The sequence below is a fragment of the Agelaius tricolor genome, unplaced genomic scaffold (assembly GCF_023055355.1).
Source record: "Agelaius tricolor isolate 1412-34295 unplaced genomic scaffold, bAgeTri1.0.p SCAF_70, whole genome shotgun sequence".
Lineage (NCBI taxonomy): Eukaryota > Metazoa > Chordata > Aves > Passeriformes > Icteridae > Agelaius > Agelaius tricolor.
This window is the reverse complement of record NW_027269330.1, coordinates 1,117,449-1,138,391: the sequence shown is the minus strand read 5'-3', so window position 1 is coordinate 1,138,391 and position 20,943 is coordinate 1,117,449. Positions and strand designations below refer to the sequence as shown.

The 20,943-nt window shown below is 53.8% G+C and overlaps 1 protein-coding gene across 4 annotated transcripts in view; it reads left to right on the top strand.

The window, feature by feature from the left end:
• Positions 1-20,943, top strand: part of AAK1 (AP2 associated kinase 1) — a 55,424-nt gene that overhangs the window by 29,344 nt on the left and 5,137 nt on the right. Inside the window, exons 8-22 of one of the 4 annotated variants that reach the window (XM_071417766.1) lie at positions 148-280; positions 1,208-1,311; positions 2,194-2,273; positions 2,949-3,103; positions 3,190-3,473; positions 3,653-3,856; positions 4,477-4,697; positions 5,540-5,697; positions 6,200-6,307; positions 7,843-7,938; positions 11,750-11,851; positions 12,707-12,808; positions 13,573-13,683; positions 15,087-15,191; positions 16,230-18,246. In XM_071417766.1, coding sequence (XP_071273867.1) covers positions 148-280; positions 1,208-1,311; positions 2,194-2,273; positions 2,949-3,103; positions 3,190-3,473; positions 3,653-3,856; positions 4,477-4,697; positions 5,540-5,697; positions 6,200-6,307; positions 7,843-7,938; positions 11,750-11,851; positions 12,707-12,808; positions 13,573-13,683; positions 15,087-15,191; positions 16,230-16,324 — 2,058 coding nt within the window. In that variant the 3' untranslated portion in view covers positions 16,325-18,246. Of the gene's footprint in view, positions 1-147; positions 281-1,207; positions 1,312-2,193; positions 2,274-2,948; positions 3,104-3,183; positions 3,474-3,652; positions 3,857-4,476; positions 4,698-5,539; positions 5,698-6,199; positions 6,308-7,842; positions 7,939-11,749; positions 11,852-12,706; positions 12,809-13,572; positions 13,684-15,086; positions 15,192-16,229; positions 18,247-20,943 lie in introns of those variants that run through there. The other 3 variants (XM_071417765.1, XM_071417768.1, XM_071417767.1) reach the window with 3 other exon arrangements.

The window sequence follows — 20,943 nt, the reverse complement described above, 5'->3', positions numbered from 1 at the left end:
AGGAGAGCTCTGCCTGTGCTCATCTCCCCCTGCAGCTGAGCCTGTCCCAGGTCCCTCAGAGGGTGCTGGGGCAGGCCTGACAGCAGCAGGAGCCCGGACCCTGCCGTGCTCCGCGTGGTGAATCCCTGCCCTGTTCTCTCTCTGCAGGCCCTGGGCTGTTTGCTGTACAAGCTGTGCTACTTCACCTTGCCCTTTGGGGAGAGCCAGGTGGCCATTTGTGATGGCAACTTCACCATCCCAGACAACTCCAGGCACTCCCAGGACATGCACTGCCTCATCCGTGAGTGTCTGCAGGGCTCTGCTCCTGCACCCTGCCCCAGCCTGGGAGCTCTCTGCTTTCCAGGGCTTTCCTGCACACAGGGGAGGTTTCAGGGATCTTGGGCTGCTTTAGGAGATCACTTGGAGTGGTCAGGACAGAGATTTCAGTCTGGCCAGGCTGGAGTGAGCTCGGTGGAAGGGCAGCAGCACACACAGCTGTTTGGTGTGAGCCCTGCAGGAGCTTGCACAATCAGCCCTTGGTGCAGAAATGTATTTCTGCTGTAATAAATCTGTTTGGATAAGGAACTGAAAAGACCACAGGGACTTAGGCTAGTGATAAGAATTCATCTCCTGTGAACTGGGAAAGAGAACTGAAATGATTTATAAATATCCCACTGACTGGAGTGCATGTGTAATTAAGTGTACAATGCACTACTCTTGGCAAAGCTGGGGCAGCTCTCTTGTTTCCAGCACAGCTTTTGATTTTTTTCCTTTCCCTAGCCACAGCCTTGACTCACACAGGGTTGGATGTGTTTGCAGAGCAGGCTGGTATTTTCTTTGCTGCTGCTGTGGGCTGTCTGCAGTGGTGCCTGTGGCTGCCCTGTCTCCCTGCCCTGCTGGCACTCCAGCATCATCAGCCCTTTGTGCTTCACCTGGAAGTGCCCAGTCCCACCCAGTGCTGTTCCCTGGCCAGGCAGCCTTTCCCCTCCCTGCCCCAGAGCCCACCCAGTGCCACCCCTGCCATGGCAGGGACACCTCTCAGTGTCCCAGGTGACCCCAGCCTGGCCTTAGGCACTCCCAGGGCTCCAGGAGCAGCCACAGCTCCTCTGGGCACCTCTGCCAGGGCTCCCCACCCTCAGCACAGACAATTCCTGTGTTGTGTCCAGTGTGATGTGCTGCCCTCTCTGTGGTCCTGCTGCTCTGATCTCTGCATCTCCATCTCTTCAAGGGTACATGCTCGAGCCAGACCCTGATAAGAGGCCTGACATTTATCAGGTCTCCTACTTTGCATTCAAGCTGGCCAAGAAGGACTGCCCAGTGCAGAATGTCCAGGTGAGCAGGGGGTGGCCTGAGGGGCAGCTGATGGACACTGAGCATTTGCCCCTGTCCTCTTGGTTGTTCCCCAGTCCTGTAATCAGGAGGGTCTTGTTTGTAACAGCACAGTTTGGTCTGGATTTTTGTGTCAGAAATCAGGGTTTCTCATTCTGTCTGTCCCTGATTTACCTCCTCACCCAGTCACCAGTGTGAGGCCAACCAAGAGATCTTGTGCATGTGAACATGGAAAATTAGGCCATGCTTGGGAAAGCAATTTGATTTCCAGGCACTCTGATCATAGCCTGTGTAATTTGGCCTCCACTTGGGTTTGAGCAGCAGTTCTGGGACATGGCATTTGAACTGCATCAGCATCAGCCCTTACACAACCATCTGCCCCTTCCTGGTGTGTCTTCAGAGACTTCAGCTGGAAAATGCAGTGGACAATTATTTTCTTACATTGTTATGGACACTGTGACAGGCATTTTATTATGTTGTTTTATCATGAATAGAATCAGGGCTTTTCCCCCATGTTCAGGTGCTTATTTATGGTCTTTCTGAATAAGAGGTAGTTTGGGTTCTATTATGCCTGTGTTTTTATAGCATCATTAATAAATTTTGTCACTACTGTCCCCTGGTTGTCTTTTAAACCCAACTTGTGCTGTGGAGCTTTGTGTTCATATTCCATGTTCAGTGGTCAAAGAGCTGAGCCCTCTTTTCTTCCCCCCAGACTCCTGTCTCCCATGACTTAAAACCTTGTGCTGTTTGTTATGTGTCCCCTTGAGGAGTAATTGCTTTGGGAATCCCCAGATCTCTCTGTTTTATTGTGATGTTTTTGCACATTATTTCTGACTCTGTTTTCTGCCCTCAAAATACCAAATTGGGCATTTTTGGGATCTGCAGAACTCTCCAATCCCTGCTAAACTCCCAGACCCAGTTAAAGCAAGTGAAGCTGCTGCAAAGAAGAGTCAACCAAAGGCCAGGTAACTCCACCTGCTTTTTACTCCCTCTTTTGTTGCCTGTTGCCTCTGCTGTTTATTAGCAAAGGTGGATTCAGCTGCTTCCTTGGGGACTTCAGTTGCCAAGTTATTCTCCCTGACTCAGAAACAATCTGATATCAGGTTCATTAGTTATCAGTTTGGTATCTCCAAACCACAGAAGGCTGGGGGCAAGGCTGCTCCTCTCTCTTGCTGTGCATTTTTGGAGCTCAGTAAACCCTGAGCAGAGATCAGGAGAGTTCAGTGGCCTGATTCTGGGGTGGATGTACCAAAGTTAAAGTGCATCTAAAGATGGCAGTTCACACAACTCTGCCCAAAGGGACCAGCTGCTCATGAGCTGCTTGGTGTCCTTCATGTGCTCATTCAGAAGTCTGGGTGGTTTCAAGCAATATGTTGTAGGAAATAGTTGGATGTAAGCTGAGTGGTTTTGACAAGTCCCAGCTGTCCACCAGCAGAAGATGCCACGACTGGCAGAGAAGCCAGAAGGACAGGGTTGGATTAATTGTGGTGAATGCATGCAGGAGCTTTCACTGTGCCTGGGTGCCCACGAGTGTTTTACCTTTGTCACTCACACCCAGCTGAGGTGTGGGTGAGCGTTTCCCCCTGCTGTGTGTTCTGTGTCCCAGCTCACTGCCCTTCCTTCTCCTCCTTCCCTGACAGGCTCACAGACCCCATCCCCACGACAGAAACGTCCATAGCACCCCGGCAGAGGCCTAAAGCAGGCCAGACCCAGCCCAACCCTGGCATTCTGCCCATCCAGCCAGCCCTGACGCCCAGGAAGAGAGCCACAGCCCAGGCAGCCATTCAGCCCCAGGGTGAGTGGTGTGTCCGTGTGCTCCCTGCCCCCTGTGTGCCTCAGGCACTGAGCTAACCCTGCCTTTGGTTCTTGTGCCAGCTGCAGGCCCGGCTGCCCTGGGCAGTGCCCAGCCCTCCAGCACCCCCCAGGCTAAAGCAGCCCCCCAGCAGCCTCCAGCCCAGCCCCAGGCCAAGGCAGCAGCAGCGGCCCAGGCACAGCCCCAGGTGCCCTCCACGCAGCCCCAGGCCACCCCTCAGCATCAGCAGCAGCAGCAGCAGCAGCTTTTCCTGAAGCAGCAGCTCCTGCAGCAGCAGCAGCAGCAGCAGCAGCAGGCTGCCTTCTTCCAGCAGCAGCAGCAGCAGCAGCCACAGATGATGCAGGCTCAGCAGGTGGGTGTGTGCACCAGTTCATCACATCTGTGTCTGCAGGGCTGTAGCTCTGCGTTTCCTGCTCTTTTAGGGGGAAGAGGTGCAGCTTGTAGGAATTTTCTGTGTGTCCCCAGTCCTCTAGCAGGATTTGCTCTAGGTCCTCCACACCTCCAGCCTCTCAACCAGCAATTGTTTCCCAGTTCCCAGTGATGCAGCAAGGAGCGCCCGCGCAGCAGCAGCAGCTGATGCAGAACTACTACCAGCAGCAGCAGCAGCAGCAGCAGCTGCTGGCCCAGCAGGCAGCTATGCAGCAGAAGACCACAGCAGCAGCAGCAGCTCAGCAGAAGCAGCAGCCCCAGGCCCAGGCTGGCACAGCACCCCCAGCACAGCCACAGGAGCAGGGGGTGAGACCTTGGGGCACTGGGGCTTGGGTACAAATGCTCCTCTGCCAGCTCCTGAATGCTGATCTGAGCCTTTCCACTTCTGCTCTGGGTCGCAGCCTCACTCCCCCTGAGCAGGTTTGAGCTCAGCCAGCCTTTGCCAAGTCCTAATGGAGGTTTTACCTCCAGAGCTGCACCACAGAAGGGGAGAGACTGCCTGTGCACTAATCCTGAAACACTGCAGAGCAACAAATCCCTTTATCTGGTTTTTCCCCTCCAGACCATCCCCAGTCCATGGCTGCCATGCTGGGTGCTGTTTTCTCCCCAGTCCATGGCTGGGGCACTGGGTGCTGTTTTCTCCCCAGTCCATGATGTGGACACTGGGTGCTGTTTTGTCCCCAGTCCATGGCTGGGACACTGGGTGCTGTTTTCTCCCCAGTCCATGGCTGGGACACTGGGTGCTGTTTTCTCCCCAGTCCATGATGTGGACACTGGGTGCTGTTTTCTCCCCAGTCCATGGCTGCCATGCTGGGTGCTGTTTTCTCCCCAGTCCATGGCTGGGGCACTGGGTGCTCCACCAGGAGCTGTTTTCTCCCCGTGGCTGCCGTTCTAAGCGAGGTCCCTGTGCTTTCCTCCCCTGGCAGGCGCAGGTGCAGGCTCAGAGGCAGCAGCAGCAGCAGCAGCAGCAGGCTCAGGGGCAGAAGCTGGGCTCCCTGACGCCGCCCTCGTCGCCCAAGGCGCAGCGCGCGGGGCACCGCCGCATCCTCAGCGACGTCACCCACAGCGCCGTGTTCGGCGTGCCCGCCAGCAAATCCACCCAGCTGCTGCAGGCTGCAGCTGCTGAGGCCAGCCTCAACAAGTCCAAGTATGTGCCAGGGCCTGGGGTCAGCCCCAGCAGGTCTGAGTAGGTGCCAGGGCCTGGGGGGTCGGCTCTTGGTCAGCCTGAGCAAGTCTGAGGTGCCAGGGCCTGGGGCTCAGCCTCAAGACATCCAAGTAGGTGCCCAGGGCTTTTGGGGGTCACTCTCAACAAGTCCAAGTATGTGCCAGGCCCTGGGGGGTCAGCTCTTGGTCAGCCTTAACACATCCAAGTAGGTGCCCAGGGCTTTGGGGCTCAGCCTCAGCAAGTCTGAGTAGTCCCAGGGCCCCATGTGGGGTGTGGAGTGAAGGCTGGGTCAGGCTCTGAGAGGTGTTGGATGCAAAGCTCTGAATGGAGGTAGGCACAAAACTCTGAGTGAATCTTTGCCTTCAAGACCTCAGTTTAGGGCTTGGCAGGAAGCACTGGGAAGTGTTTGCCCCTCATGAGTTGCCTGAAGTCCCAGAAAGCTTTGGGTGACCAGGCCCTTCTCTGGCTCCCAAAAGGCCACAGCCCTGGTGTGCACTTGAGTCTCACTGCTTGACACCAGCACTTCCTGAAGGTTGGACTTGATGGTCTTGGAGATCTTAATGGAGCTCTGATTCCCTAGGAGTGTTTGCTAGGTCACTTTGACAGTGTCTACAGGCAAGAAGCCTTTTGGCTGCTGGTTTTAACCCCTGAGATGCTGGTGCTCAGCCTCAGTGCTCCCAGGCTTCTGAGCGGGGACTGCAGTAACTTACACTGCATGTTTTGATTGGGAAGTCATCAGAGTGTAGTGGCTTGCAGCAGCTGATGGTGCTGGCCAGGGGGTTTCAGGTGGGTTAATGGCTCTTGTTTGGGGTGACCCCATCCAGATCTGCTTCCACCACGCCCTCGGGCTCGCCAAGGACCTCGCAGCAGAACGTCTACAACCCCCCTGACGTGTCCACGTGGAACCCCTTTGATGATGACAACTTCTCCAAGCTGACAGCTGAGGAGCTGCTGAACAAGGACTTTGCCAAGCTGGGGGATGGTAGGTGCCTGGGTGCTGTAACACCTGCCTGCTCTGGAAGGGAAGGTGCCATGGGCTGGGGGTGCTTTTGGGCAGGCACTGCTCAGGGATTATTGGGGATGCTTTTGGGCAGGCACTGCTCAGGGATTATTGGGGATGCTTTTGGGCAGGCACTGCTCAGGGATTATTGGGGATGGTTTTGGGCAGGCACTGCTCAGGGATTATTGGGGATGCTTTTGGGCAGGCACTGCTCAGGGATTATTGGGGATGCTTTTGGGCAGGCACTGCTCAGGGATTATTGGGGATGGTTTTGGGCAGGCGCTGCTCAGGGATTATTGGGGATGGTTTTGGGCAGGCACTGCTCAGGGATTATTTGGGATGGTTTTGGGCAGGCACTGCTCAGGCACTTGTGGAACAGTGTCCTGGAAATAGAGATGAGCAGCCTGCTTTCAGAATAGAATAGAACAGAAGAACAGATGTTTCCAAATGGAGGTTTCCCCCTAACTCTGGGTGTGCTTTGCAGGAAAAGCTCCAGAGAAGGCAGGCAGCTCCACAGAGAACCTGCTCCCAGGGTTCCAGCCCGCAGCCCCCACGGATGCCTTCGGTGGCTCCTCCTTCCCTGCTGGGCCAGGTGAGCCTGGGGGCATGGACAGCATGGGAGGGCAGCTCCTGGTCAGAACCTCTTTGAAAGGGAAGGAAAACTGGTACAAGCAGAGTGTATGGGCACTGAGAGCTGCAGGGAATGGGGCTCGCACTTCAGGAGGGGAGGGAATGACACAGTTGGGTGGCAGAGACTGTGTGGAGGCAGAGGTGGGGCTTGTGGTGAGGGAAGAAGCTGAGCCCTGAGTTCCCAAGGAAGGTTCTTAGTGTGAGGAGGTTCCATGGAGCTCATCACAAGGAGTAAAACCTGCCATGTGCAGTGAGGGAGCTGGCTGGGGGTGTTGGCCAGGCCTGCTGCTCTGTCTGGAGGAGCAGAGGAACGAGGATAACACCTCTGCAGCAGGGAGAGCCCTTGGAGGGGAGCACAGCCCCATAACTGACACGTGGAGTGATGAAGGCAGTAATTTCTGCACTGGCTGGGCTGTGTGGCTCCCCCTTGGCTGCTCTGAGGAGTTTCTCTGCCTGTGGGGCCTTGTCTGGTTCTCCTTTGGCCCTTGTGTCTCAGGGGTTTGCTGTGAGTGGCCCCTTCTATGCCAACCACCCTTGGTGAGTGCTGCTGCTCATTTCTACTGCTTCAGCTTCAGTTCTCGCTGGGGGCAGCTCAGACCTGCCAAGCAGAGGTGGAAAGCTGCTTCCAGGAGCTCCAGAAGCCAGGGATCCTCCCCTGGTGACAAATACTCCTGGCTGATGCCTCCCCACCGAAACAAAACAACTCTTGGTGAGAGGAGCCTGGGAAAAGGCTGAAGAATCCTTTGTGGGGCAAGGAGTGACAAATCCATTTGTGCTTATTTCTGTTTATAAAAGGAGGTTCAGGGGAGCTCATAACTGAGCCTGCTGTGTTGGTTCTTAGCAGAGAGTTAGGGAGTTGAAGTCCCTGGCACAGGAGTGCTCCTGGGGGGTTGCTTTCTGGGTTTGTCCAGCTGTGAGCAGTTTCTGGTGTTCCATCAGCCTGCCTGGGTGATGCTGAGCAGCAGCAGCAGCAGCTCCACGTTGAGCTGTAAGGCACCTTCTGCAAAGCCTGAGGAGCATCTGTGTGCCCTGGGCCCTGTGGCTGCTGTACCATGGTCAGTTCCTGCAGTGCTTCCCAGTCCTGGGGCTTGGCATGGGAAGGAACCTTGGGAATTTTGGGGCTGGGCACTTCCAGCCCTTCTCTTTCTTTCCTCAGAGACAGGAGCCTGTCCCAGCCTGGTGCTGCACAATTTTATTGCAGATTTTATTGCAGACTGTGTGTGCTTTGTGAAACCTTTCACCTTTTGTGCTGCTGTGAAGGCAGATAGCAGTTCTTCCCTGCCAGGAAATGTTCTGAGATCTGTGGGTCAAACTGTGCTGGAGAGCTGCATGGTAACAGGAGTTTTGTTTGGGTTTTTATTCTTTTCAGTGGCACACTTGGTCAGAGTGTGCCTGTGTGTGGCTGTGCCTGTGCTGGGGTTTGTTGTGTGCTTTCTCCTTTTCTCTGTTCACTCTGCCTTTTCTTTTCTTTTCTTTTCCTTCCCTCTTCTCTCCCAGCTGAAAAAACGAAAGACATTCTGAGTCTGGACTCTAGCCCTCCTCTGCTGACTGTGCCTGATCCTTTCACTCCTCTCCCGTTATCCGACACCCCAGGTAACCCGAGCTGGGGCACAGTCCTGCCCTTTGTTCTGCCCTCTGGAGCTCCTGCTTCTCTTGGGCACCCCTGGCACTGCCAGGCTCTGCTGGCCTCACTGCACTGGGGCTTTGCAGGGCAGGGCCTGGGCTGATCTCAGAAATGGGGCTGGGTCCCTTCAGGGGCTCCCAAAAGGGGTGGGAGGGCTGGAGCACCTCTCCTGGAGGGAAGGCTGAGAGCTGGAGTTGTTCAGTCTGGAGCAGAGGAGGCTCCAGGGACGCCTCAGAGCCTAAAGGGGTCCAGGAGAGCTGGGGACAAGGCATGGAGGGACAGACCCAGGGAATGGCTCCCAGTGCCAGAGGGCAGGGCTGGGTGGGAGCCTGGGAATTGGGAATTGTGCCCTGAGGGTGCCCAGAGCAGCTGGGGCTGCCCCTGGATCCCTGGCAGTGCCCAAGGCCAGGCTGGGCACTGGGAGCAGCTGGGATGGTGGAAGGGGTCCCTGCCATGGCTGGGGTGGGATGGAATGATGGTGAGATGGGCCTTAAGGTCCCTCCCAACACAAACCATTCCAGAGAGAAATGATCCCCAGGTGATTAATTACCTGCCTCTGACTTTAAGCTGTTTTCAAATGGCTTCCAACCATGGAATTGTAGGTTTTATTACTGTTAATCTTTCTTTCCTCTAAGAGTCAGTGTTTCTTTGGCTTCCAAAGTCTGTTGCAAATCTGAGCATCTTGAGAAGCACAAGTTCCATGTGACCTTTTCTGATTTGGCAAGGTTTTCCAGTGCAGTTGGTGCTATTTCATTTACTTTGCAGTGCTGCTTCTGAGCCTTTTCTGTGCACATTTCTGACTGCAGCAGCCAACACTTTTTAGCACAGATTATGTAAGTGCTTAGGAGCTTATTTGCAAATCAGTGGGATTGGGAATGTGGGGATGTTTTTATCCTGCAGCCTCTCTGTGAAGGTGTGAGGCAGGTCCCACGTGTGAGCCCCAGAGCACAACTGCAGCTCCCATCCTCGTCCTTAGCCCAGCCCTGGGTCTTGGAGGACCCAAAAGAGACAATTTCATTTGTTTGTTCTTTTTGAAGGAAAACCTGAGGTCTCATGAATATTTCCAAGGACTGGGGCTACAGAGCAGCCCTTGGCTTGGGAACTGAGAGGGTCTGCTTGTAAATTCAGCAGAAAGGACCAAACTCCTGGGTTTGGGCTCAGGTTTTCACCTGGCCAAAGCTCAGCTCAGGCCACCAACCTCCTCCCCTTGGCAGCTGGAGGTGCAGGTGGCATCACCTGAGTGCCTGTCAGACCTTGCAGAGGCACAGCTGCAGGGGTGGTGTCACTGTGTCCCTCCTCTTCCTCCCCTGTGTCATGGCTGCAGCTCTTCATGGAACTGTAACTAGGAAGAGGAGCTGGCAAGAGGGATGTAAAAATATGGCAAAACATCTGTTAAAACAAGGGAGAATTAAATATTCATGCTGAAAACATATTTCCTTGTGTATGTGCAGGAAAATGAGCCAAGTTGCTCTTAATGAGCTGATTTCAGGCTTCAGCTCTGACTGATCCTGGGCTTGGTCAGGGGAGCTCTCTCTGGGTCACTGACTGATGGAGGGAGGGTATTTTATTTTTTTGGGAACACAACACTGGATGAGATGTTTTTAATGACCATAACTCTGCTCCAGGCCCATAAATTCTGAGTAGATAACTGGGTGCCCAGCTCTGCCTGGGTGTTTAGAAGAGCTGTGATAAACAACTGTACTGCTGCTGAGGCTTTATTTGCACCAAGATGACACATTGAGATAAAGTGATTGCACATGCTCAATTGGGCATGCACAGCAGCTGTGGGTGTGCACTAATGATCTGAGTTTGCATCTTGAGTTGGGAAGATGCAAAAGGGCAGCTGCTCATGTGGGAACCTGATGGATTTATTGCTGTGTTCACTGGGAGCACAAGGTGGGGGTGTGAGGATTTAAAGCCACAAAGCCAGCAGACCATGAGAATCCAGCTAAATGAGTGTAAAGAGCATCCAGTGTTCTTCTGCCTGGGCTTTCAGCTTGATCTTAGGGGAGAATTTACTGTTTTACAAATATTTGAGGTCTTGAACGTGAACCTGAAATTGCTTGTTTTGCTCTCTTAAGGAGCCACTGTTTGTCAATGTTTAAAAAGAAATGACACAGAGCCATCAGAAGGCTGAGTGGCCTAAGGGCCTCAGCCTGCACTGAACTGCTCCTTTTGTACACTGGCCTGCACAGGTGGGCCTGACTGGTCATTTAATCAGTGCATTTCACCTGAAAGAATAATTAATAGTATGATTGGTCATTTACTCAATGCATTTCACCTGAAAGAATAATTAACAGTATGATTGGTCATTTATTCAATGCATTTCACCTGAAAGAATAATTAACAGTACGATTGGTCATTTACTCAATGCATTTCACCTGATTGAAAAAGTTACAAGATGCCCATTTGTAAACAATCTTTGAGAATAACAAGAAAACCCAGATATTAGGAAAACAACACCTGCAGGTTATCAGAATTTGCTATCATTGTTTATCTCCAGCTCCCTGAAGTCTCCCAGGCCAGTTCTGGGAAAGCTTTTCTCGCTCTCTGAGCAGGCTGCCACATCCACAGCTGCTGAGTGCTGTCCTGTTACTCTGTGATTCCATTTCCCTTTGCTGCCCTTCTGTCCCTGCCCGTGTTGTGTGGGACCCAGCCCCGTTTCCCAGGCAGAGAAATGTGCAGTGCCTTGCCTGGCCTGGGCCATGGCTGGACACCAGGCAGGGCCGTTTTCCCTGCTCAGGCTCCATCAGTCCCTGGCAGAAGCCCTGGGCAGTGCCAGATCCCTGCCCGGCGGCGATGCCCTGCCCTGGCAGGATTTTCACAGCTGTGTCTCTCTCTCCCAGCCGGCCCCCAGAGGAAAGGACTCTGCTGTGTGCTCTGCTGAGCTGGGCGTGCTGCCCAGGGCAGCCCTGCAGTGGGTGCCAGCCCTGCAGTGAGTACAGCCCTGTGTGTGCCCCCCGTGCCTGCTGGGCACTGCGTCCTCACCCTGGCACACAGCTCTGCCCTCTGCTCCCTTTTAACGTGCAGCTGGTCAGGAGTTCTTTCTAATAGCCTGCTCTAACCCCAAGCCCCTTTGCCTCTCTCATCTCTTGATTGGTATTTCTGATGTTGATATTGTTGATATTACCTTGATTGGTGTTTTTCCCTAACTCTGGTGTTTCCTAAACTGCTTCCTGAGTGTGTGTGGCTGGAGGGGTGTGTGGGCAGCAGTAAAAGCAGCATGGCAGCAGAGTCTGTGGCACTGGAGGCTGCAGGTGCAAAGTCTGAGCAAACTGACTGAGTAAACTCCATCAGGGGTGTGCATGTGCTGGAAAAGGGTCTGAAGGAAAAGCTGAGCTGAAGGAGCTGGGGATTGGGTTAAAGAGAATCTTTGCAGTGAACCAGGTGAGGGCCTGGCACAGAGCAGCTGTGGCTGCCCTGGATCCCTGGCAGTGCCCAAGGCCAGGGAGGCTCGAGGGAGGTGACTCTGGCATGGCAGGGGTGGCTGAGCTCTGACTCTGCAGCCCAGGGCACTCAGGGCTCTGCTCAGAGCTCTGATTCTGCAGCCCAGAGCACTCAGGGCTCTGCTCAGCCCAGGGCACTCAGGGCTCTGCTCAGAGCTCTGATTCTGCAGCCCAGGGCACTCAGGGCTCTGTGCTGCAGCCATTTCCCACCCGTGGTGCAGGTCCTGCTTTGGGGCTCACACACAGCACTGCCAGCCCTCATTAATGGTGTCTTCTTCTTTCTTCTGCTTTTCTCACTGTTGCCTCCTTTCCTCCTTTTTCCTGCTTGCCCCAGAAAAACTGATTGAGGGCCTCAAATCTCCCGAGCCTGCGCTGCTGCTGCCCGAGCTGCTGCCTCTGGCTGACCCCTTCGGCAGCACGGCAGACCCTGCCAATGGTAACTGCCCCCCTGTGCCCCCCCTGTGCCCCCTGCATGCTCCCCTGGCTCCCAGAGCAGCCCCTGGCTGGTGCTGGGCCTGAGCTGCCTTTTCCCTCTGGGGTGGGCACTGAGCAGGGGGAGTTTGTGGCTGCTCCGCTCTGCTGGGTCTTGGGTGTTCTCTTGGGAGGAGAAGGTGATTGCTAGTTGAGGATGGCAAAAACGCCTTTATGTGCTCAGGAGTTGGTGTTTAAGCATGGCCCAGGCACTGAGCTGGGCTGGGCCCTTGGTTCTCAGCAGGATGAGGAGGAAGGGGAGGGTTCCTGGAGCTGGGGATGGAGGTGGGCAGCAGCAGCTCCAGGCAGGGCAGGGCTCTGGGTGCTGCAGAATTGGGTTTACTTGCCAGGTGCCCTGCAGACAGGGAGTGCAGGCTGCAGCTCGTGGCCATGAGCTGCTGCTGTGGGGTAGGTGTGACCTGGGGCTCTGACAGAAAGGAAGGACATGACTCCTGTAACAGTAAAACTTCTGCTTTGGCAGTTTCTGGCAGTTGTCTGAATTTTAATGATCAGCTCCTCTGAATGCAAGGGGACTCCAGCGGTCACTGCTTTCCTTTTGCTGGCCAAGGATCTTGTGGATATTTCCTTCCTGTTCAGCTGCAAGGCAGGTGTTAGCACCTGCTGTTCCACTCTCTGGGTATTTCAAATTGGGCTTGTACAAATCCAAACAAACAAAAGCCGAAACCAGGCTTCAAAACCAGCCAAACCCTTGAGCTGACACTCGCTGCAGGTCAGGAAAGGATTCAGACAACTCCTGCCTCAGTTTCCTCCTTCTGCTTTTCCTTGCAAACCAACCTCTGGCTGCTGTGCCCGTGGGAAGGCCAAGCTGCCGTGGCTGTGGAGAGCCTGATCCCGGGGCTGGAGGCCCCCCTGGCCCAGCGCCTCGTGTCCCACAGCGACTCCGTGGCCTCCAACAGGACAGGTTGGTCAGGCCCGGGGCTGGGGGTGCCACTGCTGTCCCCTGGGAGCTCTGGCTGTCCCCTCGGGGGCTGCTCTGCCACTGGGGCTGCTCTGGGCTTCCTCCTCTCCTTGTGGGAATGGAGAAGGTTCTTCCCCAGAGGGTGCTGGCACTGCCCAGGCTCCCAGGGAATGGCCCAGGGGCTGCCAGAGCTCCAGGAGCCTTTGGACAGCGCTCCCAGGGATGCCCAGGGTGGGGATTTGGGGTGTCTGTGCAGGGCCAGGGCTGGGCTCTGATCCCTGTGGGTCCCTTCCCACTCAGGAGATTCTGTGGTGGTGTTCCCTGAGCCCACCCTCCCAGAGCTGGAGGTGCTGGTGCTGTGCTCCATGAAGTGGTTCAGAGCTCAGGAGCAGTCCCTGGTTTGTCCCAGGGGGGAGCAAAACAGCTCCTGGCCCTTTCTCCCTGTGCAGCCTTGGTTGGGCCCCTTCCCACTGCAGAAGGACTTGAGCTCTGCCCAGAGGTGTCTGCTGGGAGTGCCCTGGGCCTGCAGCTCCTCTCTGCCCCTGTCCTGGCTCTGTGGGATTGCCCTGCTCAGCTCCAGAGGGACAGAGAGCCCTGCTGGAGGGGCTCTGTGCCCTCCCTGGGGGCACTGGGATCTCCTCCATCCCAGTTTCTGTGCTGGCTTTGCTCCCACCCTGCCTGTGGGTGAGGGGAATGTGGCAACGACGAGAGCTTAACACTGTTTGTGTCCTGTCCAATGCCACCCTGGGATGCTCACCTGGATGCAGACTCTCTCACTGGGGAAGACTCTCTGCTTGACTGTTCTCTGCTCTCTAACCCTGCTGCTGACCTCCTGGATGAGTTTGCTCCTGTAGCTTTCACAGCTCAGCCTCACAAAGGTAAACTCTGCTCTCAGCCCTGGCCCTCCTGCTTCACAGGGACAGCTGCTCTGACCCGTTCTGGTGCTTTATTGGCCCCAAGGCACTGCTTTGTTTTCTTCCCAAGCTGCTCAAACTTGGCATGTGCACTGATGTACTAAGGGAGGGGAAAAAATCAATTAAAGACAGAGTTTGTGCAAAGTGGTGTTGTTTTCCATGGGGGTGGGCTCTGTGTGCAGCCCTTCCTCACTGAGTGCACTCTGGGTTTGCTTTTTCCATGTGCCATTTGAGACTGGTGGGTTTTTCTGCATTATTAATTCCAGAGGGGAGCCTGATAATCATCTGGCACAAGGTTTTGGAACAAAAGGAATTTTTCTGTGGTTTTTGGAGTTGGCATCCCAGGCTGATGAACTCTTCCAGCCCTAGAGGACATTGTCCTTATCAGGAGAAGTTCTTGAGTCCAGCTGTGGTGTCACAGCAGACGTGAATGGGAGCCTAAGGGGGAAGGCCAAGGGGTTCCCTCAGGGTTGTTTTCCCTGGGTCTGATCCCCCAGAGCAGTTCCACAAGTCCTTTCTTGCCTCACCTCTCCCCAGACCTGTTCAGTCTTGGTCAGACAGGGATGTTCTGTTCATGGAAACTGTTGGGTTGATGTGCCCTTGCTGGGCTTTCAGGAACATTTCATGCAGGAGCTGAGGAGCAGATCTGGGAGGGTATTTGAGGTGTCTGAAGGAGCAAGGAGTGATGCCCAGGGAGTGTGAGAGGCTCTGAAAACACATCATTGCCTGATGAGGTGCATAAATCATCTCATCCCTGGAGATGGTTGGCAGTGCCTCTCCCACGTGTTGAACTGCAGCTGATGTGGTTTGAATCAGTGGAATTATCTCCCAGAACTGCCCTAGGGGCCTCTGGAAGGCCTCTCACAGCATCTGGGCACTCTCCAGGCAGGTCAGCTCCTTGGAAATCTGCCTTCATGTTGCCCTTCTTGTTTCATTGCTCGGGTAGAGCTCGGGGTTTGTCTCAGGTACATGACTGGGGTTTCCTCTGGGGTTTGTTCTGTTCCCCAGCCCTTTTCCTCTCCCTGTGCACGAGAGCCAGCCTGAGCTCTCGCCATGCCCATGACCAAGAGCACCTTCAGTCTCTGGCAGCTTACCCAGGCCTGTGCCACAGCTTCCAGCAGAGCCCTCAGACTGCTCAGGTTCTGTTCTGGGTCCTGCCTGGTTTGCTTTGATCCCCTCCACTTCTGTGTTTCATGGCCTCTCTTCTTTCCTGCCCAGCCTTACCAACTTCATTTCGCTTTTTAAATTGAACTCCTGCTTCTAAACGCTGTCTCTGAAAACATTAAGGTGTTCTAACACTTCTGCAATTCTAACCAGCCTCTCTGCTGTCTTTGCTTCTTTACCCTTATTTCTCTTCTATGCTGCAGAAGATACTAACCTGATATCAGGCTTTGATGCTCCTGAGGGCTCTGAAAAAGTGACAGAAGATGAGTTTGACCCAATTCCAGTGTTGATATCCAAAAATTCACAAGGTAAGCCAGGATGTGGGAGTGAAAAAGGGAAGGAAAAAAGGCAAGCAGTGGATCTGTAAATTAGTTTTGGGGCAGTGGTGCTGCAGCAGATGGTTCCAGTCTGTGGAATAGGGGTCTGGTCCCTGTCCCACCTCCCTGAGGAGCTCTGGGGCCTATGGGGCAGGGAGTGGGCACTGCTGGGCTGACAGAGCAGCTGTGCTGAGGCCCTCGTTCCCCAGGGAAGGATCACTGGGCTGGGTCCCCTCTCTGCAGTCACCCCTCTGGAAGGATTTTGTGATTTCAGCCTTTGATGTACCTGGGGAGGTGTAAAGACAAATCCACGACCTTTTTTTTTGTGTGTTTTTTTTTAAGGCTTTTTTGCCTTTTCTTTTTTTCAGTTTGGTCACAGAACCTTTTGGCTTCCCTGACTCCCATTTTTGGTCTCAGCAGGAATGTGCTGAACCCTGCTCTGCACCAGTCTTGGCTTTCAGAGGCTGACACTTGTTAGGAACAGTTCAGACATTACAAACTCCTCTGGAAGTCAGGGATTTCTCCCAATTCTGGGCCAAGACAGCCCCCCCTGGGGGGTTTGAACCAGATGGACTTTAAGGTCCTTTCCAGCCCAAACCATTCCCTGGGTCTCTCCTTTAGTGCCCAAGTCCCAGTCCCACGATAGCCCAGTTCTGCTGGGAGCAGCTCAAAGCACCCAAAGGTGCTCCTAAAATAGATTTCAAGATTTAAAATTCTGGCCTGTCCTTTCTGTGGGCTGTGGGAGTCCTCGAATTTGTTTTAGAGATCCCTTAGCAAGGACAGGGTTCTGGATAAGCTTTGTGGAAAGAATGGGTTTGTAGGGATTTGCTGTTCTGCTTTGGTTTGGGGGGAGAGGGTGAGCAGCAAGCAGGGGATTCATTGCTGTGCTGGTAAAATAACGAGAAGAGCTTGAGCAAATTCTCTGTTTTGCTTTGACTTTTTTCTTTCCTTCTTGATCTTGAACTTGTGAAACTGTCGTGTGTGTGTGTGTCCTGCTCAATACTGAATTCCTATCTCTCACACTTTCAGGTGGGCATTCTAGAAACAACAGTGGAAGCTCTGAGTCCAGTCTTCCCAACATAGCCAGGTCTCTGCTGCTGGTGGATCAGCTCATAGACCTGTAGCAGTGACACAGTAGCAGTTTCTGTAACGTACCCACACCTCCGGTTTCCTTGCCAGAAGAGTTTCCTTCCTTGTGCTTCTTTGGGGCTTTTTTTCTTTTCTTTTCTTTTTTCTCCTTTAATTAAGAGAAAAATCTGCCAACAGGAGACAGTGACCCAGCTCTCTGCCTGTCCTCCCGTGGCCTGGGGAAGGTTCTGGCTCAGCTCTCCAGGCAGCCTGGTGGGGCCCTGTGGGTTCCCTCTGGGTTCCTGTCCCATGGCCAGGGGAGCCCCCTGAGAGCCCCCCTGGCCCTGCTCAGGGAGCTGGGGCTGCTCTGTGACCCTGCCCCAGCCTCCTGGCCCCGAGCAGGGCGTGAGCAGGGCAGCCCCACCTTTGCTTTGTGCTTTGGGCTCTGGTTCTGGTTCTGTTCCCCATGGCTGGGCAGGGGCAGGGGATGGTGGCAGGGCCATCCTGAGCTGCAGGACACGGGCCAGGAGAGCTGGTGGCTCTGAATTGCTTCAGAGGAGGGGGAAGCCCCAGGTTCCTCCCGGCCATACTCTGGTGATGGTGCACATGAAGAGTTTTCCAGCTGCCCCCAGCTCATGGTTTGCTGTTTGACAATCCTGCTGGGATCAAACTGCTCTTCCTGGGGGAGGGAAAACAGAGAAAAGGAAAAAGAAAAAAACCCCAGATTGTTAAAGCTGCAGAAATGACCCTAAGTGAAGCGTGACGAGGTTTTGAACCAAATCCATGTGAGTATGGCTGTGACCAGTGTTTCACTGACCTTTTTTGGGGTGAAAAGGGCGCTGTGGCAGCAGCAGATGTATTTTCTGTGACTTCTTTTCTGTGTTTGACTGGAAAAAAAGAAACTCCCCTCAACCTCCTGTAAATGGTGTATGAAACAAATTGTCCTACGGCTGTTTGTCTATTTTTAATCCTGGTTTTAGTCAAGCAACTGGTATCTGTTCTGGGTTCTCCATTTTCTCTTGTAACTGCTATAGTGCACCCCGGTTCAGTATGGAGCCATTGTTTCAGTAGACAAAGATTCCTGTGGGCCTCTCTCCACCCCAGTCTCTGTGACCACGCATGCCCTGGGTTCAGGTGGTTTGAAATCAGTGCTGCTACAACTCGATGGGTTCTCCCTTTTCCTCCCCCCTTGCTTGGTTTGTCCGTAGCTGGATCCGCTCAGCTCGTTCTCCTTGGCTTCCCGCCGAGTCTGGAATTTCTATCTCGTGTTTGAAAGCCCTCTCTGAGCAGAAGGACTCTCTCTGTAGTGGAATTCTCCCCAGCTTCCTGCTCCCCGTGTTTGTGTTTGTAGCTGTATTAGTGGCGGTGCAGTTCCCCCGTGCGAAAGTGCGAGCGACTGAATGTGTCTGTGCTGACCTCGCTGGGAAGGGAAGAACCCCACGTTTGTGACTCCTCCTCTCCTCTCTCCATCTCCTCCCCCAGCCCAACACTTAGTTGAACAAATTCTGTACATAGAGCTCCCATCGGTTGTGTCTCTACATTACTCTTCTTTTAAAACCTACACTTAATAATAAAAGTATTGCTTACGTGTGTTGTATCATTACATGTGTATACTGCACTTTCCAAGAGAAGCTTTACATGAGAACTATGGAAATGACCTTAGTAAAATTGTGGATAGAACTTTATTATTTTTTTGTTTTATATTCCTAAAGCACAGGCGAGCTGGACTGGAAAACACGAAGATGCTATAGATAGAAAGTTATTGTATAGTCAGATACTGAGATTATATGAAAAGAGAATGGATTTTAAAAAGTAACCATCTACTGTATATTAGAAACAAAGATTTCTGTGAATTAAAGTACTTTTAAAGAATGTTTAAGATTTTAAATCTAATGGCGCTTGTTCAAGGGTTCTGGAAAAAATGACAAATGCACTGGGTTGTTAATAATGCTATTAAATAAGCAGATGTGAATGTTTATTTTATTGCTTTTTCAAGTAGCTGTTCCTGGGTGTGGGTGGAAATCTGATATTTTAGAGACTGTTCTTAGACCTCCTTCATCAGCAAATACTCACCATGTGCTTGCAGAGCGAATGGAATTGAGAGATGAGTGGAGACTGGGGATTCATTTTAACTCTCCAGAAACTGTGAGTGTCCCGTGGCTCTGGGCTGGTGCTGGTGCTGCTCAGAGCTGAGGAGTTTGTGTGAGAGCCTTGCCGCTGTCCCACGGACAGGTTTGGTGTCCCTGGGGAGGATCAGTGCTGTGGCTTGGTTGGAGCCTTGGCTGGGGCCAGGGGAGCTCTCCTGGCCCCTCTGAAGGGCTCAGGGCTGTTCTGCTCTGCCCATGGCAGGGTCAGACACAGCCACAGCACCTGCAGCCATTTCCCTTCGCCTCAGGGCCGTGCTCCGGGTGCAGGAGCGAGCTCTGGGTTTGGGTGGCAGAGGTTCAAAGGAATGGTTGGAATTTTGGTGTTGGTCACTCTGAGGGGCTCAGGCTGGGAAGGGCCCCTGCCTTTGGAATCCTCCTGTTCATTTTTAACCAGATGAGTTCAGTCAGCCTCCTCATTTCTGACACCACCCACTGTGCTGGGAGCACCTGTCCCAAAGCAGGAGCTGCAGCTCTCTGGCTCTGGGCTGTCCAAGTCTTGTCAGGATCCCCTGGGGCCTCCTTGGCCAGGGCTTCAGGTGCTGTGCAACGTGCTGGGACAGTGGGTGGGAGAATCCTGGCTTTGTGACAGATCTTCATCCTCCTCCAGCCTCCTCATCACAGGCCAGGGCAGCTGGAGCCAATCTGTGTGGAGCAAAACCATTTTTAGAGGGAGCTTCTTGTAAAGGAGCCATAACGGTGTTCTTTGGCCTAAAAGCTGTGCAAAACCACCTTATTTAAAAATTCACTCACTGTGCTGGCCCTGGGGAACCAGGAGGGGCTGCTGGCTGGGCTTGTGCTGGGGCCATCCCTGCTCTGGGGCCATGTCCCAGAGTGAAGCTGCTCCTGGTGTGCAGGGTCAGGGCAGCTCATCCCTGCTGGGCTGTGGGTTGGTGTGCTGAACTCCTGCCAGAACTGCAGCATTAAATTCCCCATCCTCTGGGACTGCAGGCTCTGGATCTGCCTCCAGGTGTCCCACTGCGAGTGGCTTTGAGCAGACACCTGATCCTGCCAATTGTGCAGTGCCACAGGTGGCACCGACCTCTGGGGCTGTGCTGTTCCTCCTTGTGCTGGCTGGGGACAGTTCTGGGCTCTTGTTTAATGGGATTGCTTCTAGAAACTGGAACAGTTTGCTCTGGGAATTGGAGTAGAAGGAAAACCTGCACAGTGCGGGGATGAAGGAGTGATGAGCCTTAGACCCTTTAAAATTCCAACCTAGTAATTCTGCTGCTGGTAACTGTGCTGGTCTTGAGCTGCCCTTTCCTGGATGCTGAGTCCTGCCTGACCCTGCCTTGATGAAATCAGGGGAGTTTCCTGGTGGAAGGGGAGCTTTGGACTCCAGGAGTTTCTCTGTCTCCCCTGACCTTTTCTTTTTGGGCTCTGCTCCAGAAGTGAGATCATCACCATTGTGGTGACTGCTCTGCCTCTTGTTAACAGGGAGTGAATATTTTCTAGTTTTCCTCTTGGTTATTTCAGTGCTCTGCCACTTCAGGGCACTGTTTTCCTTGGGAGCTGGGGAAACTCCAGGTTTCCTGGGGTGAAGCTCTCTCAGTTGCTGTCTGGATGCCTGCAGAGTGTGTTCCTGGGGTACTGAGTGATCAGAGGGTTTTAAAGGTTCTCCCTCTTGAGAAAGAGCCTGGGTGTAGTTTGGAATCTTCTTTGGTGTGTATATCTGACCCTGGAATCAAATATTACACACACTGCTGTTGTGCAGGAGAAAACTGCTGTGAGCATTTGGTGCCCTTTTCACATCAGTGGGCAGAGAGAACATCAGAAAAAGGGATTTTTCCCAGAACAGGGCATTCTGCTTCTTGTGCAGTGTCCCCACATTGAGAGCTGTTGCTGCTCAGCAGATGGGTTCAGATGCTGTCCTGCCTGTCCTGCTCTGTCCCAAATGGCTGGTTTGGCACAGTCAGGAGGTGGCAGCCAGCTGTGCAGTTGTTGTGCAGAGCGGGCCCTGGCTGCCCTGCTCTCCATGCCCAGTGCCCTGGATCAGGGGCAGCTGGTCCTGCTCTGGCTCAGCCTGGCTCTCAGGGTGTCCCAGTGACCCCTGGCTAGGCTGGCACCCGTGCTGCTCCTGGAATGCGAGTGGCCCTGGGGGAAAAGCAGTGTGGAGAGCAGGGTGCAGGAGAGAGGGGATTCTGGGCAGTGACCGGCCCGACGTGCTCGTACCTGCGCTGCCTTTCCCTAGCAGAGTGCTGTACCCAGGGGCAGAGTTCCCAATAAACGCTGCTTCTGATGCCTCACGAGTGCCTGCTGTGTCTTTCCTTGTGAGCAGTGCTGGAGGAGGGGGTGTTTGGTGTCTGTGGTGCCCGAGGGCTGTCTGGGGGTGTAAACATGCACAGTTAACCCGGGCAGGTTTCCCTGGGTGAGGTTCTGGCACTGCAGGGTGTCTTGGTCGGTGCCTTGCTGACACCCTGGGTACCAACCAGCCTCCTCACCCTCCTCGTTCTTCCTGCAATTCCTGCTGTTTTAGTTTTCATGTGATTTTCTCCTATCCTCTTGCTAACGAGTCCAATGACACTTCTAAG